The 27,940-nt window shown below is 47.2% G+C and overlaps 1 protein-coding gene across 8 annotated transcripts; it reads left to right on the forward strand.

Moving 5' to 3' along the window:
• The first annotated feature begins 341 nt into the window (after positions 1-341).
• Positions 342-27,890, forward strand: PARP6 (poly(ADP-ribose) polymerase family member 6). Of its 8 annotated transcripts, none has more exons than XM_088796851.1 (24): positions 344-509; positions 1,688-1,937; positions 4,301-4,497; positions 5,096-5,173; positions 5,907-6,001; positions 6,446-6,506; positions 6,741-6,831; positions 7,292-7,358; positions 10,520-10,669; positions 11,605-11,815; positions 12,328-12,381; positions 13,831-13,926; positions 14,471-14,563; positions 15,272-15,397; positions 16,569-16,634; positions 17,550-17,617; positions 18,834-18,882; positions 19,129-19,241; positions 19,996-20,068; positions 20,771-20,840; positions 26,389-26,468; positions 26,860-26,923; positions 27,088-27,172; positions 27,521-27,890. In XM_088796851.1, exons 3-24 carry the CDS (start codon positions 4,495-4,497, stop codon positions 27,621-27,623), a joined length of 1,896 nt encoding a protein of 631 aa, XP_088652977.1. In that variant the 5' UTR covers positions 344-509; positions 1,688-1,937; positions 4,301-4,494; the 3' UTR covers positions 27,624-27,890. The 8 variants fall into 8 exon arrangements, 6 of the variants coding, with proteins under 6 accessions (XP_088652977.1, XP_088652978.1, XP_019591535.1 ...); XM_088796852.1 differs by having other exon boundaries at positions 19,132-19,241; XM_019735976.3 differs by having other exon boundaries at positions 1,691-1,937.
• Positions 27,891-27,940: the final 50 nt, after the last annotated feature.

A 27,940-nucleotide genomic window follows, 5' to 3' on the forward strand; every position in this document is an offset into this window, starting at 1 on the left:
AAGAGGCCCTTCTCAATCTCCATCTGCCCAGCGGGACCTCTAATGCGACGAGGCACCCGGGGATTGCGCTCCCTGATCATTCCTCCCAACCACACGAGGCGCCAAATGCCAACTGTCTCTTTCGAAGGGCCCTCCCTGCACCCGCAGAGCCCCTCTTGTTCCTCCACGCACCCGCCTCCAACCTCAGCATCAGAGGCCACCTTCGCTCCGTATCCCCCCTCCCCACCAGCCACTACCGCGCAGGCGCCCCGAGCCTGACGTCGGGCCCACAGCGGGCCCAGGGGCAGGCCGCGGGGCGGTTGGTCCGGAGCAGGCCACGTGGCTACGGCATCGCCGTGCGCGCCTGCGCAGAGTGGCTCAGCGCGCCCGTGACGGAAAGACGAGGCGTGAGGGAGCGCGACCTCGCCCGCCCGGCCCGGCCCCCGCCCCTTGGCCTGCCGCTCCGCCCCCGCGGGGCGTCCCGGGCCGCTCGTCCCCTCAGCGGCGGCCGCGCGCGGCCCGGGGTCGCCGTGAGTACTCGCGAGGCCGGCCTCTGGGGCGGTCGCCACGGGGACGGGGCGGGGCGGCCGGGCCGCGGGAAGGGTGCGGGGCCCGCCCCATCTCGGCCGGGGTGGATGAAGTGAGGGGTTTAAAGCGGGTGGCCGTGATCCGCCCTCTTAGGCTTGACAGGCTTCGCTCAAGGCCGGGCGCCTGGCGACACAGATCCGGCACAGAGCTTCTTTCCCGGGAGGCAGGTGTTGGTGCCTTTGGGGTCTCCGGAGGCAACCGGAGAAGAGCTCTAACTGCTCCCCTCAGGGAGGTCTCAGGGCCTGTCCTGGAAGCGCGGGTGGCCGCCCGTGTTTGGGGGCAAACCCCGTCCTCCCCGTCCACCGACATAGCGCTGGCTTGCTCGAATCTCCCTCTGTGGGTTCTCCCCCGCACTCTTGTTCAGTGGCCCCGTCTTTCTGAGAAAGGAGCACCCGTACGGAGCAGAGTAACCTCCTTTCCCAGGACCACAGAGCTGGGAGTCAAACCCAGAGTTTAACCGTGGAGATCTTTGACTAGATGTAAAGTTGTCATACCGGGAAGCGCCCGCGGACCTAGGGAAAGACCTTTGTGATCCAGACTTGAGGCTTATTTACATTTGGCCTAGTCCCAGGAAAATTCATAAAGCGTTCTATATTAGCTGCCATCATCCAAGCTAAACGCCGAGCTGAACGACACCCTTCTCTGGGAACACCTCACACAGTCTGTATTTGGCCCAGCTTCTCTTGAAAGGTTCCCTCCTTCACCTCCTTTCTCGCCTAATTCATGAACAACGTCTTTAGTTATAAGCACATCACATGAAGATCGGATGTAGTTAGGATCTGTCAAATGTGCTTCAGTCCCAGTTGCACTCTACTGCTAAGCAAGTTGCTTGACGTCCCAACACTTGAGCGTTCTATGTATAACATGAAAGCTTTCAAATAGGTCATCTTTCAGGCTTATTCCTCTTGAAAATGTCTGTGATTCTATGAATTCTATGACTCGCCACTCCCTTTTCTCTTCAACTTGTGAATCTCTTCAGAGGAGTGGGCATTGAGAGTGGAAGGTGGGAGTCTGTTTCACTGTAACAGCCTGGTTTAAAAAAGATGGTGGTCTCTGAATTGTCTCTTCCCTGGACAAGAAAAATTCCCTCTCAACTACCTTTTTCTCCTTGTGATAACAGCAGAAACCAAGCCGCAACAGTCCTTGGAGAGAAGCTAAGTGTTTCAGTGACGAAGACCTCCAGAAAGCTGGTACTTCCCGTCTACGCTGCCATCATCCTACCACCCAGCCCAAGACAACCTAGGCTGGACTTCAGTGCCTCCCTCTTGGTTCCTCTGTGATCATTCAGATCATCGCCTGACTGTTTCTTTTCAAGTCTCACAAACCCAGCCCCCAAATCTTCATATTCTGGTTCTCAGCTGCTCTTGAAGGTGAATGGAGTCTTGCTTTTTGAAATCATTTTTATATGATTTTTGTCTGTGTAGATGCATTTAGGTTCTTGTATCTGCCCTTTGCTTCAGGTATCCAGCAGATGGTTCATTCATTCATTCATTCACTCATTTAATAAGTATGTGTGGGGAGACTAACAAAATAGCCAGTGAAAACAGTTAAAGCCTGTGCTACCACAGAGTTTACTTTCTGGTGGGAGATAAACATTTGTATGTCAGAGCATGATAAGTACTGTGGACAAAATAAAGCAGGGAAGGGGGATCGAAGTGCTAGTATGTGTATGTGGGCGTTTTGCTATTTTATACAGGGTGGTCAAAGTGACCTTAGAGCAGAGATCTAAAAGAGTGAAGGAGCAAGCCATGTGGACATTTGGGTGAAAAGCATTCCAAGAAGGGGGAACAGCAGGGACAGAGGCCCTATGGTGGGAGCACGCTTGGTATGTTTGAAGAACAGCAAGGAGACAGTTGTAGAGTCTCAGGGGTAATCTTCCTATTCACATTTAGAGTTAGTTGGCTTGAATTAGTTATAACCACATCACATCAAGAGTCTACGAGTAGCCTCTGATTGTTTAAAACTTTTTATTATGAAAGTTTCCAACTATACACAAAGGTAGAGAGTACAAGAAATCCTCACGTAGGGCCGACCAGGTGGCTCAAGTGGTTTGTGCAGCGTGGTCCCATTCCCACATGGGCCAGTGAGCTGCGCCATCTACAGCTAAGATTGTGAACAACGGCTCTTCCTGGAGCTGGGCTGCCATGGACTACCATGTGCTGCCATGAGTAGCTGGCAGCCAGCATGAGTGGCTGGTGGCCAGCATGAGTGGCCGGCAGCCAGCATGAGTGGCTGGTGGCCAGCATGAGTGGCCAGCAGCCGGCGAAAGCTGCTGTGAGTGGCCGACCAAGGACTGGCGACCGACTGCCTCAGCCGGGGGGACACAAGGCTCACAATACCAGCATGGGCCAGGGAGCTGTGTCCTACACAACTAGACTGAGTAACAACGGCTTGAAGCAGAGTAGGGGTGGAGGGGAAGGCAGAAGAAGGGGGAAGAAAAAAAAACAAATCCTCATGTACCCATCACTCAGCTTCATCAACAATCAGCATTTTGCCATATTTATTTCATCTATCCTGTTCCAGCCCCTTTTTTGTGCTGGAGTAGTGTTTTAAAGCAAATCTCAGATGTCAGCTATGTCATCTCTAAGAACATCACTTGTCATTTCCTTTGGCATATTGTTTTTGATGGGTGAGACAGCACTGTCAGCTAGGGGACTGCCATGCTGTTTGCCCTGGCTGTATGCCTTATGTGCCCACCCTAGGTCAGTTACCGGGTTTAAGTTGGTATATGAGGAACAGACCACAGGCCCCTTGAACACACAAGGATTTAAAACAGTGTTTCTGAAATTTTATTATGCATCAGAATAATGTGAAGGGCTTGCTAAAACACAGATTACTAGACCCCATCTCAAATTTCTAATTCAGTAGGTCTCAGTAGGGGCCCGCAAATTTACATTTTTAACAAGTTCCCTGGTGATACGGATACGTACTACACATCTACAAAGCCCATTTGAGAACTCGGATCTACTGGAAACCTAAGGTTCAACAGAACCATATTAGAGACCAAGAACACCTCTGTGTAAAATTGGGGTGGGTGAGAGTGAGATGTATGCAGAGCCAGGAAGGCCTATAACTGGTTCTCACTTTTGTGAAAGGACTAGGAGTTCGTGTTTTTCTAAGCGTTTGTTGGGAATCATTATTGCATTTTTATTTGTGGAGTAGGCTGCAAGGTGAGTCCAGGGCATTATGTTGGTCATGACGACTCAGACCATGTCTACCAGAAGCTGTTCAGTGTTGATGGCTTTTTAAATTAGCTGTGATTGTCATATAAAGGCTTCTAGGGATACTGATGTTTAATAAGAGATGATGACTCAATTTGGAGAAGTAACGAGGGGTAAAAAGTCCCCAAAGAATCTGATTCTGCTGGGAGCAGGTACTGTGAAGAATATTCTAAGTGAACTGCTGTGACCGAGGAGCATAAGCCTCTGGTCCTGCCACCATTATTTCTGGCTTCAGGGTTCATACAGCATTATGAGCTCGAGCAGGGACTTGTTCCAATCCCAACTCGCCAGCTTGAATGGAACAGTAGTGTCTTGTGTTTCTTTAGTGCTTTCACGGTTCATTATCTTTAAAGAACTGTGTAGAAGTGTGTATGCATGCACGCAAGTATGTTTCTTTATGTACAAGTGTCTGTACATATGTATGATCAAAGTGTATGTATAAACGTGTGCCTGTGTATACACCGCCTAGCTTTTGAGTGGTGATGAAACCAACTGTTGTCTCCTTTCCACAGGACAGTGACTTGTTACTACCACAACAGCAGAGCCTGCCATCCCCAGCCGATCTCCCGTCAGCCCCTGACGTCACCCCCTTCCTTGTCTCCCTTGTGGCCTCCTAAATGCCCGTCTCGTTGTCCTGGGTTCAGCTGGTGGTATGGAGGGGTGCTGCCTAGCACTGACCGGGGAGTGTGTGTGACCCACTGACCCAATGGTGAGAAATGACTGCCCACCTCAGTAACTGATCACCCAGGGGTAGATGGAACCTCCCCTTTTGCTGGTAGTTCCCCTCCCACCCTTTCGGAAGGTAGAGTGAGTATTTGAAATTAAAGAAAGGAGACGGGGCATGGAAACAATACTACTCGGTGTGTGTAAAGGTGGGTTTTCTTGGGAAGGAAAGGACTAGAAAGAGAGTGACAAGGCCAGGGAACTTAGGTATGTTGGAGCTGCCTTGGGTCCGTAGATGATCCTAGAAGAGGCCAGCTTATGCTAGAACCTAGATATGCCTGGGAGCCAACCTTGACATTGAATTCTTCTGCATCCCACCCCAATGTCTACCAGACCGTCGATCATACTGCTATTTCTCTCCATCCCACCAAGTCAGAACTAGGCCGTGTATATGACCAGATTCAGGAAGAGTCTGAGATGCTCCCAAAGGGCGAGGTGAAGAGAATAAAGGGATTAGGAGCTCATGCTGTCCCACGGGACCTTCTCCCATTCTTTGTGAGGCTCTGTTTCCCATCCTATCACCCCAGTTCATTCCATGGGGTAACAGGGACCAACAGAGTTGTTCTCTTATTTCTCTTTACTAGGACATCAAAGGCCAGTTCTGGAATGATGATGATTCGGAGGGAGATAATGAATCAGAGGAATTTCTCTACGGAGTTCAGGTGAGATTACAGCCCCTAAGATCCATGTTGGACAGTTGAAATATGTGCTTCTCTCTGGATCCATCAGGAGTGGAAGATTATTCTGGACCAGAGATACAATATTGGTGTGGTCTGACCATGGTCTCGTCAGAGCTGGTGCAGCCTTGCTCTTGCCTGGGACTCATACCTTTCCCAGAGTAAAGTACATGCACTGTACATGGAGGCTACCCCTACGTTCTTAGTTGGAAATAATTATTTTTGGACTCTTCCCTCACTAACCAGTGGGGTCATTTCATTAGAGTCAAATTAAAAAAAAAAAAAAAATCACCCTGTCAGAGATTGCTAACACCGTGACTACCCAGGCGTGGTCACGTGCAGCCATGCTGGACTCTGCAGACAGAAGCAATCTGCGTTAAATTCTGTACGCTTCAGTCTGTTCTGAGTTCTCGTAGAAGGGACACCCAAGAGTCCTGGTCAGGGTCTGAGAGGGAAAGCTGGAGACTTAACGATGTGAACTCCTTAAGCAAAGCCTGCAGGGGGACCCCTGAAACTTGTGAGTGGTAACAGAGGGAGACTTAGCTGTCACTGAAATCCCCGCTAGGTCCATTCCTAAGAGCCCCTTCATACACAGTCTTTGGCTTATATGTCCTGCTGTTGTTGGATTTTCCTGGTCCTGGTGCGTTTTCGTGTTCTTTTTCTTTTTCACCTCTCTCTTCCCCTCCGTCTTCCTCCCCTGCCACTTTTGCTGACGCAGGGGAGCTGTGCAGCTGACCTGTATCGGCACCCACAGCTCGATGCCGACATTGAAGCCGTGAAGGAGATCTACAGTGAGAACTCTGTATCCATCAGGTGGGGCCCCACAGCAGGGAAGGCAGGGGCGTGGGGAGCGGGCCACTTCTGAGCTGTTAGAAGGCTGAAGGGTTTTTCCTTTTCAAGGTGTGACAGCGGGTCTGTGGACATGGGTAAATTATGAGCTTACTGGTAGTGAGTGCTGCTCAGCGTACTTGAGCTTGGCTGACAGGAGTAAGTGGGGCAGAAATCCATCTGATCTTAGAAATCCATCCGATCTTAGACCCCTCTAGGCTGCTAGTTTCCCCTTTGAGGTAAGAAGGGCTTCTGGCCCGGAGAAGGCCCTCGTCATGCTGATGCTTAAGGCTGTAGCTGAGGGCCGATAACACAGCTACCTTCTACCTTTCATGGTCCCGGCCCAGGCTCAGGGCTTTCTCCGCCTCAGGCTCTGTCCCCTTCTTTCTCCCTAATGAGTTTCACTTGTTCCCCCCTGTATCTCTGTAGAGAATATGGAACTATCGATGACGTGGACATTGACCTTCACATCAACATCAGCTTCCTCGATGTAAGTGCTGCTGGTACCTGCCTGCGCATCGAGCTGGACTGGGGGATCGCGTCACGTGGGCCCTGAGTTGTGCTCCTCAGTGCTGTTTGGAGCACGGATTCTTCACCCCTCTTTCCTAGACCATCAGCAGACAGTGACGTGCACTGTCATGTGCATGTGTGTGCCATACAGGGAAAGCTTCAGGTCCGCTCCTCTTTGATGCTAAATCGGAAACTATTTCTCTTACTCCTTCAGGAGGAAGTCTCTACAGCCTGGAAGGTCCTCCGGACAGAACCTATTGTGTTGCGGCTGCGATTTTCTCTGTCCCAGTATCTTGATGGACCAGGTAAGGGAGTGACTTTGGGCAAGTGGGTTCTCTGAGTCTGATCTAATCCAAAGTCCTGAGTTACATGAGACAGAAAAACTAGGAACAAGGCTGAATAAGGCCCTTGGTGTAATCTGCAAGCCATTGGTGGGGGCTTTTCAGTTTCCTCTCATTGGTGTCTTCATTCCCTGTCACCTGATAGCAAGCCCCTCAAATCCTTCTTGGTTAATGAAATTGTTTTCTCTGGTTCCCAGATATTATTTATTTCTCCCCTTCCCCTCAACTTCCTCATAGAAGTTGAGGATATTTGAAATTGGTCAGTCAGCTCCCAGAATCTCCCCTCTGCTGCAAATGTTTTCCTTCTCCGCCATTGTTTCAAGTACCTTTAGACTCTGAGGAAGCTGGTCCGCTGGATTGGGGCTTTGGAGTCCCAGGAGGATAAAGACATGTCCATACTAGGAGCTTTCTCTTCTTTTTGCAGAACCATCAATTGAGGTTTTCCAGCCATCGAATAAGGAAGGGTTTGGGCTGGGTCTTCAGTTGAAAAAGTAAGAACTTTGATCTTTCTGGTGATGGACATATGAGGGAAAGAGAGGTGGACATATATGGATGGACAGGCAGACTCTTGGATGGAATGTTTCCTTTCTTAAATGTCTTTCTGAGCTATGCCCTAGAAAGACTAAAATCAATTTGGGGGGGCAAATGTATGGTTAGGCAGAGGAGCCTGTGGTTCTGGGTGTCTGGCATTGAGACTTCTTGGAGGTGAGAGGAGAGGCTCATCAGCATTTAGTGTTTAAGTCAAAGGACAGCCCTGGAATTAGAGCCATGCTCTTCACATTTTCTCTTGTCTCCTCAGAATGGGGCTGCAGGACTGCAGACAGCTCTAGTGGAATGAATGTGTTGAGCACTTTGCTAAGTATTTGGTATACAAAGAGAAATGAACTACAGATTCTACCCTCAGTGGAGTTCCGATAGTCCATTGAATACATGCTCTAACAGAAGTGAATACATACGTTTTAGAACGAGCACAGGAGTGAGTCAGTCTGGTGGGAGATGGAGGGCTGTGAAGGAATGAATGAGAGATGATTAATGGTTTTCAAAGATGGATAAGAGTTGCCATGTAGACAGTCTCTGAGAGTGATTAACATTTGCTAGGGCACAGTCACCTGAAGCAGCATGTATGCAGGAAACTTCAGGAAGTTAAATATTGCAAGTACACTGCAAGGGAAGAGAGGTAGGAGCCAAAGCCAGAGAAGTAGGGAGGGGTCCACATCACAGAGGCCCTTGGGCTTTGATACTATAGGTGGTGGGAGCATTGAAGGGTTTTAGGCAAAGAAAGGACATGGTCTATTTAGCTTTAGAAAAAGCATTCCGGTAGCATTGTGCAAAATGGGTAGGAGGGGTTGAGACAAGAGACCAGAATTAGTTTAGTAGGAGGCTTTTGTAGAAGACCAGACCTGAGATGATGAGGGCCTGAACCCAAGTGTGACTGTAGCTGAGATTAGAGATGATAGTCTAGAGAGATTTATGGGGTACAAAATCATTAAGAGTTGAAGATTGATTTGGATATACTGTTTATGGTCATAAGCCAAGGAATAGTGGGAAGTTACTCCTGGGTTTCCATCCTAGATGTCTGGGTAAATTGTAATACCAGTTTAAGTAGGGATTTAAGAAGAAGAGCAGGTTTGTTGGATGAGGATAGATAATTAGTTCCATTTTAAACATATTTAAAGGTAACCTTTGGATATTCAAGAGGCGATGCTTAATAGAGAGATACGTAGATTTAGTATTTACAGGAGTCATTATGGTTGAATATACATCAGTGTATGAGTAGAAATTACACTGATACATGTCTTAATATAGGTAGAATAAGAGATTGCTAAGGGAGAGCATAATAGAGTGAGAAGAAGGTAGGATCAAGGGCAAAACACCCTTTATCTGGGCCGGCCCAGTGGCTCAGGCGGTCAGAGCTCCGTGCTCCTAACTCCGAAGACTGCCGGTTCGATTCCCACATGGGCCAGTGGGCTCTCAACCACAAGGTTACCAGTTCAATTCCTCGAGTCCCGCAAGGGATGGTGGGCAGTGCCCCCTGCAACTAAGATTGAACACAGCACCTTGAGTTGAGCTGCTGCTGAGCTCCCAGATGGCTCAGTTGGTTGGAGCGCGTCCTCTCAACCACAAGGTTGCCGGTTCGACTCCCACAAGGGATGGTGGGCTGTGCCCCCTGCAACTAACAATGGCAACTGGACCTGGAGCTGAGCTGCGCCCTCCACAACTAAGACTGAAAGGACAACAACTTGACTCTGAAAAAAAAGTCCTGGAAGTACATACTGTTCCCCAATAAAGTAAAAAAATAAATAAAATAAATAAAAATTTTTAAATGTAATATTTTAAAAAACAAAACAAAATAAAAACACCCTTTATCACCATAAAAACATCCTTTATCACCCAGACAAAATACCCAAGAAATTAGCAGAGTTGGCAGAGGAAGAAGAAACACTAAAGGTAGGTCAGAAAAGTTGGAGAAGAATGGCAAGAGAATGGTGTCACAGAAGGCAAGGAGGAGAGCAGCTTCTACAAGGAGATCCAGAAAGAATAGGCAAGAGGAGAACTTAGGGGTTTCTGTTGGAATTAGCATCAAGGTGAGAGCAGTTGGAGTGGAGTGGCAAAGGTAGAATATGTTGAGAAGTGCGTGACAACAAAGTAGAAACAATAAGTGTGGATTGAGAAATTTGGGTGTGGATAGGAGGGGAAGAGGGAGCGGTAGTTACATCAGTGGCAGGAACTTGAAACTTTTTGTAGATTTTGGGAAAGGAGTTACCAGGGGAGGGGGGTGATGGATGGATCAAGGTCCCTGAAGAGGCGAGAAGGGGCTGAGATCCTGAGCACAGATAGAGGTAATACTAGGAGGGTTTCCTTGTCTCCAGAGAATGGCAGGATTGAGGTAATGGTGGAAAAGGAAATAGATTTTGTAGTAGACTTGGAAAATGAAGGGAGCTGGTATCTGATGGCTTCAGTTTTCTCTATTAAGAAGGAAGCGAGGTTATTGGTTGTAGGTAAAGTTAGTTGCTTAAAGAAGATGATAAGGATTTAGAATAATAGCTTACAGTAACGCTAGAGAGAACTGATCAATGGCAAGTGACAGGATTGACAGAACTAGCTGAGGGCCCAGCTCAAGTCAGAAACCATAAATTTGGGGATGTAACTTTTCACATAATTTCAGTACCCCTCATTTCCCTAGGACTTTTCCTCACTTCACAAGGCAGAGGGTGGTACTCACCTCCACCCCACTACTTCTGTTTCACCCTCAAAGTATAGTCATTCTTAGCAATAAATTCCAAGGTTCCCCACTTTTGAGGGCTCACCTTTGAGATCTGCCTTTAAGGGCAAAGCATCTCAGAATGTTTTTTGGTCTGTTCGACTAGGTAATGGGGGTGGGTGTTTACCCCCTAGAGTAAAGAGGTACTTTAAGACTACGTTTCCATGTGCTAAGGTCCTGTGGGTGGAGGGAGCTGTTCTGACATTCCCCCACCACAACTTCCTCTGCAGTCCCTGGATGTGAATTCTAGATTGTTTGCTTTTCTTTTCTTTAAAAGTTTATCTTTATTTACTTATTTATTTTTTTTGGATTAGTTGCTTTTCATAGTCCTATTTCTCCACTTATTCCCCTGCCTGAGCTTTCCTAAGCCTGTTTTCTTTGATTCCTTAGAATCCTGGGTATGTTCACATCCCAACAATGGAAACATCTCAGCAACGATTTTTTGAAGACCCAGCAGGAGAAGAGGCACAGCTGGTTCAAGGCAAGTGGTACCATCAAGAAGTTCCGAGCTGGCCTCAGCATCTTCTCACCTGTCCCCAAGTAAGTGCTCCCCCAGGGGCCGGTCACCTCTGGTCACTTTAGTCTGGCTCAGTCGCCAGCCTACCTTCTTGATTACCTACATTTATCTTTGGTGTCCTCTCCGTAGGTCCTCTGAATCCTGTACCTTTAATTGCTAACACCACCCACGTGGTCCTGTTCCCTGTGTGTCCTCATCCTTCTCCTGACCCAAGTATTCATACCTGTCATCTATGTAAAACATAACACCTAACTCGTGGAATGTCTTTGGAGAAATGTGTGCCAGTCACTCCATCTTTCCTTTATTTGAGCCTCATCCTTATTCCCATCCTAAGGAGGCCAAGTCAGAGACAGGCACCAACTCCTCGCTCTTATGCAGGGGTACATTGATTTGTTACCTAGTTCTAAAAATAAATATTGCTCCATTCTTTGACCTTAGGCCTACATCCCCTTGTGACAACACCCCAAACCCTGGTGCTTTCTGATCTTCGCAGAGGCAAACACAGACCCAGATTTGTAGCTTCTCAGCCACTACTGTGGACAGTCAGACATCACGCTCTTTGGGAAGAAACTATTCTTGCCTAGTGCAGTGTATGTATATAAATACACACACACACACACACACACACACACACACACATTGAGTAAATCAAACAGGCATCCTTTTCAAGGGATCATTCCATACCTTGCCTGGATGCCACAGACAGTGACCTAGGCTTTGCCTCTGCCTACCCTCCGTGTTCCAATGGAGAACACACATAGATAATGACAAAAAAACAATTCTGATGTGTCACCTACTTGTTTACCAGTGTTTAGATCCCATGGAACTGTCCTTATATGTGAGTTCCTCTTTGGCTCCAGTCGTTTCACTGATCCTGGCCGAGGACCCACTTGTCTCCAAACCTCTTCTAGGGCTCGTACTGAATGCCCAGTTTGGCCTCTCCTTGCTCCCTCTCCAGGTCGCCCAGTTTCCCCATCATACAGGACTCCATGCTGAAAGGCAAACTCGCTGTTCCTGAGCTTCGGGTTGGGCGCCTCATGAACCGCTCCATCTCCTGCACCTTGAAGAACCCCAAAGTGGAAGTGTTTGGCTACCCTCCCAGCCCCCAGGCAGGTCTCCTGTGCCCCCAGCACGTGGGCCTCCCTCCCCCAGCACGGACCTCTCCTTTGGTACATGGCCTGGGGAGGGTTTGACTGGGGTGTCAGGTGGGTGGAAGTGGAATTGTGGGAGTATAGCTTCTCAAATGGGGTGGGAGTGTGGTTTTTCAGGCATCGTAAATCAAATCTGGGCATGTAGCTGAGTAGGTGGAATGGAACACGTATTTTTAATAGCTGAAAACTGACATCTAAACTGTTAAGTAAGCTTCTCTGATAGTAGGCTAAGAAGCAGAGTCTGGGGTTGGGCATCCCAAAGATGTCACATGATTTTATTAGGTTGTGGTTAGGACTTAGTAATCAGCTGCTGTACTAACCTATTCCACCGAATTTTGAAGAAGGTTAAGGACGGATGAGCCCTTTTGGAAAACTATCTAAAAGTCTTCTCTCCAGCTTTGGGATCACTTAGGCTGATTGGAGCGAGGGCTTAGCTGCTTTGGGAGAATCCTAGGTAATGGGCAGAGTGAGGTCTGTCCAGGCAGCAGCGTCCTGGGAGGCTCATGAGGGCTGTCCTTTACTCTCATCAGGTCAGTGGTCACTGCAAGAACATCCCCACTCTGGAATATGGGTTCCTTGTCCAGGTAAGTAAAGTCCAAAGCCTCACGCCAAAGCCTTTCCTCTCTTGTCTGACCCGTCTGATCGCCTAACATCTCCCAGCTCCTCAGTCAGTTAAGTATTTCCCGAGCTGCTCTGCTCCTGGAACTATGCTGAGTGTCATGTAGATAGGAGATAAGAAGGCATAGTTCCCATCCTCAGGGAGCTCACAGCATTACTGGCAGACCGTACTTGCAGAGCACATATGATCAAGCGCCCATGATGTACTCCAAACTTGAAGTGCCTGGGTGTCAAGATGAGGGTCATTGACATGGTTTCCTTAGGGTCCCAAGCGCCTTGCTCATGTGGTCTTCAGTTTTCTGTGCAGACCTCTCACTGTTCAGCCACTACTGGTTGTTTCCTCTCTTAAATGTTTTTCTTCCTTGGACATGCTTTCACTTTTGCATCTCTGTTATCTTTGTTCTGTCATTCCCTCCACTGGCCCTCCTCCCTGTATCTGCCTGTTGCAGTCAAGGCTCAATGCCACTTTTTCCCTGAGAGCTCCATTCCTCCAGCTGTATTAATTAGCTGGAAGTGATGTCTCCTCTCGCTGAACTTTCATGGTGCTTTTTGTTTTGTAGGCACCTGTGTGTCACGTGCCATATGCTGCCTTGAATTGTAATTAATTTGTATACATACCACACCTTCCCCATTGCAGCATAGGGCCTGTGAAGACAATCTTTTATATTATTGCACAATCAAGGAGACCTTTCACTGAGCTGGATATGTAGCATTCATTCAATAAATCGGAATGAATAAAAGCCCTTGCCTGTTCCTTTCCCAGCCCCAAAGTAGTGAAATGGGAACAACTTAATACAGAAAATGTACCTGGTTGAAAAAGCCATGTTAAGAGAAAGCATTTTAAAAAAGACTAGGCTATTGCTGCAGGAGCTCTGAATTGTGCTCTCTTCGCAGCGCAGAGCTGTGTCTGTGGGGGGACCCGTGGATAGGCTGATGGTTCTGGGTAGTGGGGAGGCTTCTCAGGCCCCCCTGCCATCCATCACGGAGTAGTACTCACCTGTCCCAGAGGACATTCATACTTACTACAACTAATGTTAAAGTTTAATTAATAGCTGTTAGTGTTTACCAGATACTTCCACAGGGATCATGTCATTACTCTCGATACCTCTATGACGTGAATAACGGCCCACTTTATAAATGAAGAGACCAAGGCTCAGGTTAACTGACTTGCCCAAAGTTATATATGGTTTTAAGTAGTGAAAAGGGGAATCTTAACCCAGATCTTCTACCATGGCTGGTCTTATTTTTACTCTAACATATAGTCTGAGCTCTAGAATCAGGCCATCAGTTTAAGTGCAGGATTCTACCTTGGGCACAGGGCTGGGAGGGAGGAGGTAGCTGGGAAAGAAGCTCAAGTTGTACCCTCTCTGTGCCTGTACTTCCGAAAGATGCAGTAGAATCTCTTCCCTCCCCAGATCATGAAGTACGCGGAGCAGAGGATTCCCACGTTGAATGAGTACTGCGTGGTGTGTGATGAACAGCATGTCTTCCAGAATGGGTCCATGCTCAAGGTACACGTCCTGCTCTGTTCCAGGACGCTCTTCCTTAGCCCACCTTTATTGTTTTCTTCCTGGGTCTCTGGTAAAGACAGAATTCTGTCCATACTCTCTGAGACTCTTAGAAATAACTGTTTGTCTCAGAAAATAACTCTCAGCACTCCTATTTGGAAAGATGAGGCTATGTGAATATTTTGAAGATATAATCCCCACTCAGTATTTAAAAATGGTTCAGATATTGACCAAGATGACTGGATAAGATGCAGTCTGTGAGCACTCTGAGTGGGTAGCAGACACGTCACTCTAAGTGTATAGCAAAGATATGAGCAGGATTGTAGACGCTCAGACGAGAGAGCATCTAACTACCTGGGGAGGTCATGGAAGGCTTCCTGGAGGAGACAGCATTAATTCTGAAAGGCATTTGAATTAGACATTACTTATTTATTGTCTTTTCCTGGCAGAGGGCCCCACATTCCTACCCATTCTAACGTTGTCTGAGGTCAACCCCTTCTTACTGCACACCCCTAACCTCCACTGTCTGCTTAATCTATCCATGTAGCCAGCCGTCTGTACTCGTGAACTGTGTGTTTTCTCCTTCTACACACTGGGAGTCATGTCTGGAGCTGCAGAGGAGGTGGCCACTGGAGCAGAGGTACGGAGAGCAAAAAGCTGTGGGAACTGGGATCGAGAAAACCTGGGGAAGCTAGCAGTTTCACACCTCAGAATTTAACCTCCAGGAATGCTTTCATACGTAAGGATACTCACAATAGTATTGTTTGTAATCGTAAAAAAACAACAACAGACACAACTATTAGGTTGGTGCAAAAGTGGTTGCAGTTTTTCAGTTATTTTGAACCTTTTAAACTGCAGTTACTTTTGCACCAAACTAATACATCTGTAGGGTGTCCATTTAAAGAAATTATGGTGTGTCCTTACAGTAGAAATACTATGCAACTATTATTTATAGATAGAAAATTATAACACGTAAGAAAATATAGCAGTATGCATAGTACAATTTGTTAAATTGCTACATAACAAAATAACAATTTCCATAGGAAAAAATATCTGGAAGGATATACATCAAACTTAGTAGTAGTTACCTGTGACGAAAGAGATTTGTTTGGGGGCAGAGGGATGATTTTTATCTTTTCTTTCATCACTTTTTAATTCATTGTTGCTTGAATTTTTATAATGAGTTTATATTATTTCTAATGAAAACAAGCCATAAACATTTGCTTTTGAAAAGAACAGCAGAGAAACATGCTGAGACTCCAGAGGGTAGACCCTGTCCTGGATGCCACGTGCCTCCTAGCCCTGGGCAGTCACTTAGCTCTGCCCTCTTTCTCTCCTTGCCCCTAAGGTGGTGGATCTGCTGGTGGCCATGTGTAGGGCAGCTTTGGAGTCCCCAAGAAAGAGCATCATCTTTGAGCCTTATCCCTCTGTGGTGGACCCCACTGATCCCAAGACCCTGGCCTTTAACCCTAAGGTACAGTCACTGGGAAGGAAAGTCAGGGCTAATGAACAGGAACATGAAATGATAGTGGAGACCACGGGCCATCATTCTCATGGACACAGCAGCTTGGAGTAAGGTCAGAGGAAGTGAAACACTTGTTTCTTGGGAACTCTTGAACCCCAAGCTTTAGCTGTTTCGGTGAATAAATAACTGAGTTTGTCAGAAGGAGGGGAGAAGGATTAAAATTAGTTATGTCATGAAAGAAAAGAATGCAGATTTTGGAGCCAGACAGACCTGGAGTCTACATGAGACTTCGCTGTTCCCGAGCTGAGTGGTGTCAGCAAGTCACTTAACCTTTGTGAACCTCAACTTCCTTATCTGTAAAAAGAGGTAATATCTACCTTGTGGATTGTTATAAAAATAAGGGATAATGTATGTAAAGTACTGCATTGCTCAGGGTTCTCCAGAGAAACAGAACCAGTAAGAGATAGGTATACAGAAAGAGATTTGTTACAAGGATTTAGCTCATGAGTGTGGAGGCTGAGATGTCCCAGGATCTGCAGTCAGTAAGCTGGAGACCCAGGAGAGTCAAAGGTGTATGTTCCAGTCCAAAAGCTGGCGGTCTCTGGATCCAAGTCCAAAGGCAGGAAAAGACCAGTGTTCCAGATTCAGGAAGTCTGGCAGGATAAGTTTCCTCTTACTCTGCCTTTTTGTTCTTTTCAGGCCTTCAACTGATTGGTTGAGGCCCACCCAAATTAGGGAGGGTCATGTGCTTTACTCAGTCTGTGATTGAAAGGTTCCATGTCTTCCAGAAGCACTTCACAGACACACCCCGATGGCCCAGTCAGATTGACAGTTAGCCACTGACGAAACTAACCAGCACAGTGCCCAGCACAGCTGTTCTTGTAGTGTAGCGTGTACTGTCCAGCTACTTTACACGCACTGCTTAAGCCTCAGAGCGTCTCTACGAGGACAGTGGGAGTTTTATCTTCATTTGCACACAGGGAGCGTGAGGTGCTGAGAGGTTAAGTAACTTAGCCTATGATTCCCAGCTGGTGAAAGAACTAGCGTGTGATTCCAGTACTGTCTGACATTAAATCTGTGTTCTTTCCATGACATGCTGCTGGTTCCCTAGCCCTCCTTTTCATCACATTTTACTCTCTTCTTTTCATCTGGTTCTTCTCTTCCCATGAATTCCCCACAGAAGAAGAATTACGAGCGACTTCAGAAAGCTCTGGATAGTGTGATGTCCATCAGGGAGATGACGCAGGTACTCTGCCTTTGGTCTGTCCGCCGTCCTCTGCCTGCGCTGCTCAAGGGCCCTGTGCTGCTTGGAACTCACGGGAGTGGAGTGAAGACTTAGACAGGCTACTCAGATTCCTCAGTGTTTTCTTCAGTCTTCCTAGTCCTGTTCTGTGTTCTAGCTCTGTTACTCCTCTTTCTCACTCCTAATGTCTCTCTTAACCTTTACCTTCACTGTGAATTTCTTCACAAGTTCGTATGTAATGTTTTCCCCGTAATTCTCAGGGAATTAGAGAAGTGAGGGGAAGACATCTGCTCAGGGTTGGGAGGCTGAGGAGGGGGGCTTGGAGGTCAGGAAGTAGACCCAGGGCCTACATCTTCTGTCCTTCCAGGGGTGGGGCAGCCACATGGAGCAGTGACCATCCTTTGACTCAAGGCTGTCCCTCACCAGACTTCCCCACCCCTCGTCTGCAGTCTCTGCATGAATAGACATTCATTTGTACTCATTTACAGGTGGGCCTCTTCTCAGCAAATCCTATGTATCACAGTTCAGATTAACACATAAGACACACCAAGGAGGGATGATATACTTGTCAGAAGGACTCTGCTTTATGTTAAGTTGTACCACAGGATTCCTTAGCCTGTTCTTTCTGGACATTGATTTTATTTATTTTTTGATTTAAAATCAACTTTTTAGGGCTGTAGGAATTGCATTAAATGAGGGAGACCCACCTGCATGTTGTTTTGTAAGCATCTTCAGTCATTTCCATATTTATTTATGAGTCTTCCCGATCTGACTGGGCTCCTTGGGGGTGGGAACCCCATCTCCTCTTGCCTTTGTGTGGCCATCAGTACCCACCTTGCCCTGGGCCCTGAGAGTCTGTGGAAAGTGGGAGGGCTCCCACCACTCCTGGAAGATAAGCTTATGGCTACTGTCTTACAGGGCTCATATCTGGAAATCAAGAAGCAGATGGACAAGCTGGACCCCCTCGCCCATCCTCTCCTGCAGTGGTATGGATAGAACCCTTGCCCCGGGGGCAGGGCAAAGGGACATGGTATTGGGGACGGAGCCTGGACTTCCTCATAGAGGCAGTGTCAGCCTCCTTTCTGAGGTTATCGATGTCATGGCAGCTTTTCCTTGGTGTTTTATTGATACACCTGGCCTTGACAAGAACTCAGATCCTGCAGAGAGCTCACAGATTCTCAGATGATGTCTCAACTGCTCTTTAGGGGTTTCTTGGTTACCAGTAGGTTTTTGAGTGCCCTTGGCATGTAGGACTTAACACCGTTCATTTCAAATAAGCTTCTGCGCATCCAGAGGGTCAGTGTCCCCCTGCGACTCCCTGTCTCTGTCTCAGGGCCTCCCTGGTGATGTAGACAGTCCAGAGCCTGGAGGCGTTGTTGTTATTCCCTTCTGGAAAGATTTTTGATCATTCTCTACTGCCCTCCATCCCTTGCCCGCCCTCCCTGCTCTTGATTTCTGCTCTGTTTTCCTGACACAGCTTTCCCGTCACACCTTAGTCAGCCTTTGACATCAGTACTTTCTCAATGCAACATGCTCCCTCTTTAGTATTATATGAGGAATGACCAGGCACAGACCATTCAGGAGGACGTGACGAGTACAAAAGCACAAAAAACCAGACCATATCCACTATAGGAGATAATGCTCCCTTGCTGAGCCCTCAGTGTTTTGTGCCTTTGTTCTCTCCTGTCCCTGAGTTCAGCCTACGCACAGCCCAATCTATCCCTGAAGCTGCAGGAAGTTTGTTCTAGTTTCTTCCGTTTCTTTCTCCAGCGTAAACAGTAACTTTCTGTCCATTCCTCCCCATCCCTGAGAACCTTCAGGTTTCCTCTGAGCTCAGGTGGATTACTCCTGAGCCCCCATTCTAAATTTCTGAATCCCAAGAATAAGTTCTCAGCATCCTAATACAAACCCCTCCTTTCTAGTGTTTTATTTTTTTTCAGTTGACCTCTGTGTTCTTTTTTCATCCACTGTTTAACTTCCAGCACCTAGGTGGTCTCTGTTCAGTAGTTTCCCTTTTACATTTCTATGCACAAGCATTACTACCCATGGGGATGTCCTGATAGTGACCTGGATACTCCACACAGTTGAGACAGCCCCGGAATCCTTGCTTGTCTCCCAGGGGCACAGCAAGCCGGCTGCTGTGTTCAGGATGGCCTAACCACACACTTATGCTGTCCTCCTTTTTCCTCTGTTTTGTCCTAGGATCATTTCCAGCAACAGGTCACACATTGTCAAACTACCTCTCAGCAGGGTAAGTGACTTTTCTTCCTCTAAAGTCTGAATTGCTGGTGGGGGCAGGGAGGGGCTCCAAAGCAGCCAGCCACCTTGGTCCTAGCCTTGCCTGGTTGGCTCTGTCCATCAACAGTAGTCATTGGGCCTGAGCACATTTCCCTTACTAGGGGACATTACAGGCCCTGATTTGCTCCCTATCCCCAATCCTTCCCTCCCTGATCTCCATTTCTGCTCTGTTTTCCTGACCCCACCCCACCCTGGGCAGCAGCTGAAGTTCATGCACACCTCACACCAGTTCCTCCTGCTGAGCAGCCCTCCTGCCAAGGAGGCTCGGTTCCGGACCGCCAAGAAGCTCTACGGCAGCACCTTTGCCTTCCAGTGAGGAGGGTGGAGGCGGGAGGGGGTAGGGGAGGCAGCAACTAACGCAGGGCAGTGGGAGGGCAAGTTCACGAGAGGTATATGAGTTTGTGTTACCTGTGTCTATCAACCTGTTGGTCAGCAAATATTTATTGTGGTGGGTGCTGTAGAGAATAAAAAGATCCCTTCGATACGGTCTTTACTCTCAGGCTACTGGTAATGTAGTTGGGGAGAAATTACATTTACATATTAAAAAGAAGTGGTTGAAGGAACAGATTAGAGGGGATAGATTTGAAAGCTACTTTGAAAGAAATCAGCAATTGGTGCCTAATTGTGGGAGAGGGGAGAGGAGAGCGGGAGAGGGAGAGAGATTAAAGGTAACCTAAAGGGAATGGTGGGAACCTTTTCTCAAAATAGACATGAACTCAGGACTGGAAGCCATATTTGGGATCAGTGATAAGTGTATTGAGTTTGAGAGGAATTTAATTTGAAATATAAGAGAAAAAGCAAATGAAAATACTGAACCAGCAGTTGAGGATCTAGGATGGGAGTAGCTAAAACACCGCAGAGAGGATGGGACTAGAAATGAAGATGTAGGGTCAGCCACACTCACACACCTTGCATGCCTATGACTGTCCATGTGCATGTCCATTGCTAGGTCTGTCTGTCCATCTTCATGTCCTGTGTGGGTGAGGATGGGTGGGAATGGCAATCATGGAAGTGCTCCTGGGAAACTCCTACCGTTTGGAGACATGTGTTCTACCCTGCCTTACAGTGGGTCCCACATTGAGAACTGGCATTCGATCCTGCGCAATGGACTGGTCAATGCATCCTACACCAAACTGCAGGTGAGGCTGTGCCCCTTCCCCTTCTCTCCAACTTCGCCCTGCACCACTCAATTTGGGGGAAAGCTACTGTAGAGTGCTCAGCTGGTTCTGCCTCAGCATCCTCAAATGCCGCCTGCCATGCGGCTTCCCTAGGGAGGAAGTTGGAGCTGTGCGTATAGAATGAATGTGGCTGTTGTATATTTGGCCCTAGGCTGTGTGTGTTGGTGGTTTGGGGAATGGGAATTTAGCTATAGGCAGGAGTACATATTGCTGATCGCAGCCATTAGATGAATTACCTGTTAGAACTTTTCAATTTATGTGACTATTCATTCAGAGAGTTGAAATAGGAGAATTATTTCTTTGCCCTGTGAGACTACTCCAAGGAATGGTTTGTCCCTCCTCCTGGCGACATATTCCGTCATTCCTGGTTTTGGAATCTGCGTATATATCCAGGCCTGGGGACAGGTGCACGGATGCCGAGGGACTGACTCAGTGGCTCTGCCATTCCTCTCTCAAAGGTGTCAATACCTAGTATTTCATAGGCAAAGGGTTAACCTGCATCCAGTTTTCAGCCAATCAGCTTTGCAAGAGTAGGTGCCTAGAGTTCTCTGAATGAAAGAGAAGGTAAATGGAGGGACAGGGCTGGATAAGCCTATGGCTGCCTAATATACAGCCCCGGGAGGGCCCAGGCTCATATTGCTCATCCTGGTGTTTCCCTGCAAGCTGCATGGAGCAGCCTATGGCAAAGGCATCTACCTGAGCCCCATCTCCAGTATTTCCTTTGGATACTCAGGTAAGAAACACTCTCCGGCCACCTTGCCTCTGTTTACATTGCATCCATTCTGTGAACACGTGATCTGTGCTGTCTCCTGCTCCATTGTGGGTGCCTGGTCTATACCAGCTCTCTCCCCGGTTACGGACACAGTTTGTCTTTCTCTACTTGCTCCCATTAGAAGTTTAGATTCTTTACAATGAGGCCAGTTTCCTCCCTTTGTCTTAGCTAGTCCGCTTCTCCATGGGGATGGTTTTAGTCATTGTAGGGGCTAGGCCCTGGCAACAGGTCAGGGAATGACTGAGAGATGAAGCTCGGCTTTCTGTGTACTACATTTTTGGTTGGCAGTACTCTGTCATAAAAAGTTGTGTGTGTGTACATGTGCATGTGAATTTATCTGAATACGCTTGAAGGCTTGAGTCCCTTCCATTAGCTTACATTTTTGGAGACGTTGTTCTCTTCCCTGTCAACCACCTTTTAAAATGTAGACTGCCATAGTGTGAATCACACACTACGATATTAGTCACATTGGATGCACGAGAAAGCATTTTACTCCAAAGATAAGGCATGAATGAGGTCCAGATTCTAGTCAGGAGATGAGTCCAGCTCTGTCCTGCTCAGATAATGATTCTGACTTAAAACTTAGTGTTCCAGGTTCATGTCTTAGTTTCTTTTCAGTCTTCTTTTGTTCTTGTTCTATATAGTGTCTGTATAAAGGAGAGCCACCACATAGTTGCATGTCTGCCATCCGAAGGGGACAGTGCTAGAGTACATATAGATTATCATTTAGTATTCTCCAGTAATTATAACTGTTATAAAGGTAAGAAAACTTAGGTCCAGAGGCTCAGAATTAGAAATGTCTCTAACAACAAAATAAACCAAAGTAGAAGAAAAGAGATAATATATGTAAGAACCAAAATCAACCAAATAAAAACAGGTACAGTAGACAGGACCAAAAAATCCAAAAGATGATTCTTTTAAAGAACTGAAAAAAAAGATTAAGCTGCTTAGACTGATTAAGAAGAAAAAGAACACAATTAGAAAAAGGGAACATACCTACACATATAGCAAAATTGAAAAAGCTAATGGGAGAATTCTGTCATCTTTAGGCCACTACTTTGAAAACTTTGACAAAATGGATAAATTTCTAGAAAAATATAACTTGAAACTGATTCAAGAAAAAGTAGAAAGCCTAAATAGCTCTAAAACTATAAAATACATTGAAATAGTAGTTTAAAAATTTAAACACACATACAAAAACCCACCTAGCTCAGATAGTTTTCATGTAAATCTTAAACCAAACTTTCAAGGAATAAATTATTACACAATTTTATACAAAATCATCCAGAGAATAGAAAAAGATGGAATCATAAATCATAAAAGATTGTTAAATTTATTAAAACTAGAAACTTCTGTTCATCAGAAGACACCTTAAGAAAGTAAAAAGACAAACTACAAATCAGGAGATGACATTTTTAACATTGTAAGCACAAAAGATTATCAATAAAAATATATTTTAAAAATTCTTGGGGCCGGCCCGGTGGCTCAGGTGGTTGGAGCTCCGTGCTCCTAACTCCGAAGACTGCCGGTTCGATTCCCACATGGGCCAGTGGGCTCTCAACCACAAGGTTGCCAGTTCAATTCCTCGACTCCCGCAAGGGATGGTGGGCTCTGCCCCCTGCAACTAAGATTGAACACGGCACCTTGAGCTGAGCTGCCTCCCAGATGGCTCAGTTGGTTGGAGTGCATCCTCTCAACCACAAGGTCGCAAGTTCGATTCCTCAACTCCCGCAAGGGATGGTGGGCTGTGCCCCTGCAACTAGCAACGGCAACTGGACCTGGAGCTGAGCTGCACCCTCCACAACTAAGACTGAAAGGACAACAACTTGAAGCTGAACGGCACCCTCCACAACTAAGATTGAAAGGACAACAACTTGACTTGGAAAAGTCCTGGAAGGACACACTGCCCCCAATAAAGTCCTGTTTCTCTTCTCCAATAAAATCTTTAAAAAAAAAATTCTTACAAATCATTAGGAAAAAGACAACCTAACAGAAAATAGCCAAATGACATGAACAGCCATGTCATTGAAGAAATGACCAAAAGATATGAAAAGTTGCTCAATCACTGTTAATCACGGAAGTAAAATGAGGACCCAAATGACTTACCATTTAGCACTCATGTGGATTGGCAAACATTAAGAAATCTGATAACACCGCTGATGGTTCCAGAGGTTGTAGATCATGAGACCCTCTTTTTTTTTTTTTTTTTTTTTAATCTTTAGCTGCAGGGGGCACCGCCCACTATCCCATGCAGGAATTGAACTGCCAACCTTGTTAAAGCATGAGACCCTCTTTTATTGCTGATGGAGATACATGTATATGAGTAAATTGGAAAACAATTTTGTGTTTAATTTCATAAAGCTGAGAAATCTTAGCGCTGTTACCCAGCATTTTCATTCCTGCATATGTTCACCCAAAGATGTTACATGAATGTTCAAAGCAATACTGTTTGCAAGAGCAAACCCTGAAAACAACCTAAACGCTCATCATCAGGAGAATGGATACATTTTAATATATTCTCACAATGGATTATTATTCAGCAATGAAAATGAACAAACAGTGGAACTCAACAACCTGGAAAAATCTTAGTAATATAGTTGAATAAGAAAAGGCAAGCCTTTTTTATATTGTTTAAAAGCCAAAAAATTCAGCATTATTTAGGTGTGCGTGTGTGTGTGTGTGTGAGTTGTGTGATGAAACAAGAAATTTCAGGTTGATGGTTACCTCCCAAGGAGAGGCAGATAGTTTGGATGGGGTAGCACATTGTTAGATATAAGTCACTGGTAATGTTTTAGTTGTTGGACTTAGTCCTTAGGTTGGATCTGTAGGTATACGTTGTCCTATTAAATAAATGACAGTGTGTCATGAACCGAATGTTACCTTGAATCAGCACGGGGTAAATGCCCTATAAATATTTATTGAATGTGTGAATGGATCTTATTCTTCCTGCCTGGGGTCCAAAGTGGGGTGGGGTTGGGGTAGTCTTTCTGGCTTCTTTGTCTAGGTTCCTCAATTTTTATCTTTGTCTCAGCCTGAGCTTCCCTCTCATGAAGCTTATTATTTTCCAAATAGTGAGTTTCTCCTGGTTCCCACAGATACTTTCTTCCTGTTTTCTCCCTGTCCTCTCTCACTGGCCTTTGTTTACCACTAAGTGCCTGAATACCTTTAGTTATAGATGGAGCCAGGAGTCTCTATTGATGTCTTATTTTTCTTCATCACTTTACTAATTACGTAAAAACATCATATGGTACTATTCTCCTCCTTTTCAAAAAGGTCAATTGATTATAGGTACAAAATACCATAGGACTTTACTATTAGAGTTACAGATCATCTCATCCAATCCCATGTTACTTTATAGATGAGAAAGCTGGTACTCAGAGACGTTAAATGACTTTGGGGTCACACAGCTATGAGTAGCAGTGCTAAGACGGGAAAGCAGATCGCCTAACTTCTGGGACAGTGTTCTTACCAGTATAAGGACTGACAGGGTGGGCTTTGCTTCAATGATTGACTCTCTGATGGCCCCACAGACAAACGGGAGTCTCTGTAACGGTGGGTGGGATGCGTGCAAGTGTCCAACTAGTATTTGCTCTAGCATTTGGCCAACTATCTTCTTGGATGTTTCCTTCCACCCGATTCTGCTCTGCTTTTCTGTTCTTCCTCAAGGTATCCTTAGCTTGATGGCCTTGGGTGCCCCCTGGGGGCGTGTAGACAGCATCCATTTGACGAACAGAGCCTCCAATGACTTGGTCAGAGCGTGCAGGTTACAATGAGGGCCAGTGAAAAAGGAGATGGTGAACTCCATCTGTTTGTTTAGTCCTATTTAGAGACTTGATAAGTATGTACTTTGGACACAAAGCATCTAGAAATCATTCTAGCCACCATGTTCTCAGGGTCTGGTCTTAGGAAACTGGGTCAGTATAGATAAGACAGTGTGCAACAGGATTGGAATGGGACAGGATTTGTATCATGATGGCCATCTCTAAGATCAGCCATAGGAATCAGATTGTTCTGGCCTCCGGGGTAGAACCCAAAGGAGAATTCCACTCAGAATCTTGCTGTAAAATACCCAGGCTGAGAATGTCGTGAGGTTTGGGTGCAGAGCTAAACCCAGTTAAGGCTAATAGAGAAGGTGGGAACAGAGAGGTGGTGAGTGTCCTGTAGGAGGAGGAAATTAGCGGTTCTAGTCTGAGGCTCTGATTACCCTGAGTTCCATTCAGGCCATAAATCTATGACGGGACTTGAGTGTGGGTGCATGATGGACTGACAGCCTGAGCAGTGAACGCTGTCAGTCCAGGGGTTTTCATCCCCCCACTACACCATGGCTATTGCAAGACCAGACACTGACGAGTGGTTAGTGACAATAGGAAGTTCCAGGGTGGAGTGGGGAGGGCGCCTGCATGTGGCCTGCGATGATGGCCTCATGTCCCTCTGTCCGTCCCCTCAGTCTCATACACACAGACCCGTGTCCCTAACTGACAAGGTGGGGCTGTGCCATCGCTCAGGAGAGACTGAAGTCCTCAGCACAGGCCAGAGAGAGCTGGCAGGAGGGGCACACAGGCTGATTCGTATCTAAATCAGAGAAATCCAGGTGGAGCCTGTAAGTGTTAGCAACAGGGTTAGTCAGTGAGAAGTGAGGGTGATGGATTTATGGGTTTAGATAGGATGGGAACAAGGGAATTGGCACTGCTTCCTACAGTCTGGGAAGACTTTCTGAAGGAAGCAGGACTCCTCAGGGTTGTCATTATAGTTATCTGTGGGAAATTCTTCCTCAGCTGCTGCTGTGCTTTCTCCCTCTTCTCTTGAATGGCTCTGGTCACAGTGTTTTCTGTAACGCCGAGACTGGAGCAGGCCTGACTTGCTCTGCTTGCTTTCTCTCCACTCACTTCACGCAGCCTGGCACTGGATCCTGGGTGTTATGTCACTGCTCTCTTGGGCTCCTCCTGCCCGTCTCGATCGCTTCCTGTTACTTCCCTGTAGAAGCCGTGAGTGATTCCCTGATGCTCTCAGGCTGAGCTCCAGTTGTCTCACGGGGTCTGCAGGCCTGCCTGACCTGCCGCGAGCTCCCCTCTCACACGTGCTCCCAGGCCGTTGCCACGGGCTGTGCCCCCAACAGGCGCAGGCACGCTGTTTCTCCCTCCGGGTTCCGTCCTGTCACCTCTGCCCAGGTACTGCCCTCCTGTGTAAATAGCTCTAGTCCCGACTTCTCAGCCTGCTGTCACCAGGAAGCCTTCTTCGATTCCCCAGGCTGGGCTCCACCTTCTCCTCCTGTAGCTCACAGGGCTCCATGTGCTCCCATCACAGCCCTCACCATACTGTGTTGTGATTACTTGTTCTTTGCCTATAACCAACCTCCACCAGACTACATTTTTTAAGGACAGATAGCTTGTTTTACTCTCACCGCTGTGTCACCAGGTTGTCTACCTCAGTGCCTGGCACTTAGCAGGCTCTTGAGTAAATGTTTGCTAAAGGAATGGGGGAATGAACTGGGTCTGTTGTTCTGTGACAGGAATGGGAAAAGGACAGCACAGGATGCCTTCCAAGGATGAGCTGGTCCAGAGATATAACAGGATGAATACCATCCCCCAGGTATCACCAGTGGCCCTGCTCCAGTGAGGCAGGACTCTTCCCCCAGGCTAGCTGTAGGCTGCAGAGATGGATGAGGAAACGGTGGGAGAGGTGGGTGGTTTGAAGATCATTTGAAGGAATCAGGTACATCCCAAGATGAACACACTTCCAAAGTCACCTGTGGCCTCAGTCAGAAGTATGAAAACAGAGACTGAGTTTAAATGCAGTGACATGAAAATGTAAAGATGGAAGCTGTAGATTCACCCAGACTGGTTATGATGGGAAAGCAAAATGGGGGCAGGAGGTGGGCAGCGGGAGCCCAGGATGTCCCTGACCCCCCCACAACCATCGCCAGCTAAGCCACCTCTCGGGAATACTGTGACAGTCTGCTTGGCTCTGCTCTCTCTTCCAGACCCGATCCATTCAGTCGAGGTTCCTGCAGAGTCGGAATCTAAATTGTATAGCACTTTGTGAAGGTAGGTAGCTCACCCGGTCTGTTTTTCTGGGTCCCCAGCCTTTATTTCTGGTGCAAGTGTTGGCACACAAGCCAGCGAAGGGTGATGTTGAAGCATCGCGCCTTCCCTCCCCTGCCTGGCCTGTGACTGAAACGCCCTATGTATAACTTCTGGCCCCTTCCCAGTGATCACGTCGAAGGACCTGCAGAAGCACGGGAACATCTGGGTCTGCCCTGTGTCCGACCATGTCTGCACGCGCTTCTTCTTCGTGTAAGTGCAGGCGGTGCCGTGGGAACAGCTTGGAGGAGTGGGGGCGGGGCGTGCCGGCCTGTGACTGCTGAGAGAATGTTGTTGTTTTACTCATCTCTTATCTGAGACTTGTCCCTGGCTCCCTGAGTGGAGGGACACTGGGACTGTCCCTTGGAGCCTGGGGATGGCTATAGATCGGGGTCTGGTCAAAGAAAGCCAGATAAGCTAAATCTCTTCCCACCCAAACAGTAGCAAGAAAGGATTTTTCCTTCTGGGGTGGGATGGCCACACCTCCGAAATCAGTTCCACTGGTTGGCACTATCCTGGTATTGTTCCCCCTTATGCTCACACTTGCCCTGTCTTCGGCAGATATGAGGATGGGCAGGTGGGCGATGCCAACATTAATACTCAGGACCCCAAGATACAGAAGGAAATCATGCGTGTGATCGGAACTCAGGTTTACACAAACTGAGGGGGCCCCAGCCCTCGTACCACCCCGTCCCCCCAGGATCCATCTGCCCTCATTAAAGGGCTCAGGAGCAGCAGGCGAGGCTGCCCTGAGGAATCAAGGGGCCGTTACCAAGGGGCAGGAAAAGGACAGAAGACGCGGCCTTCCTGGTGGAGACTGACCCAGGAATCTCTCCACATTTGGATGGCCCAGACTGACTCCCTACCCCGATTTTCCCAGTTGACTTTACCCCGTTTGTAAATAAAACAATAAAATGGAAGGTGCTGTGGACTGGATATGATCACTGGTCTGACTGGCTTTGGCCAAGCACCTGCCCGAGC

The sequence above is a fragment of the Rhinolophus sinicus genome, chromosome 3, assembly GCF_057876585.1.
Source record: "Rhinolophus sinicus isolate RSI-liver-muscle chromosome 3, RSI-T2T, whole genome shotgun sequence".
NCBI lineage: Eukaryota > Metazoa > Chordata > Mammalia > Chiroptera > Rhinolophidae > Rhinolophus > Rhinolophus sinicus.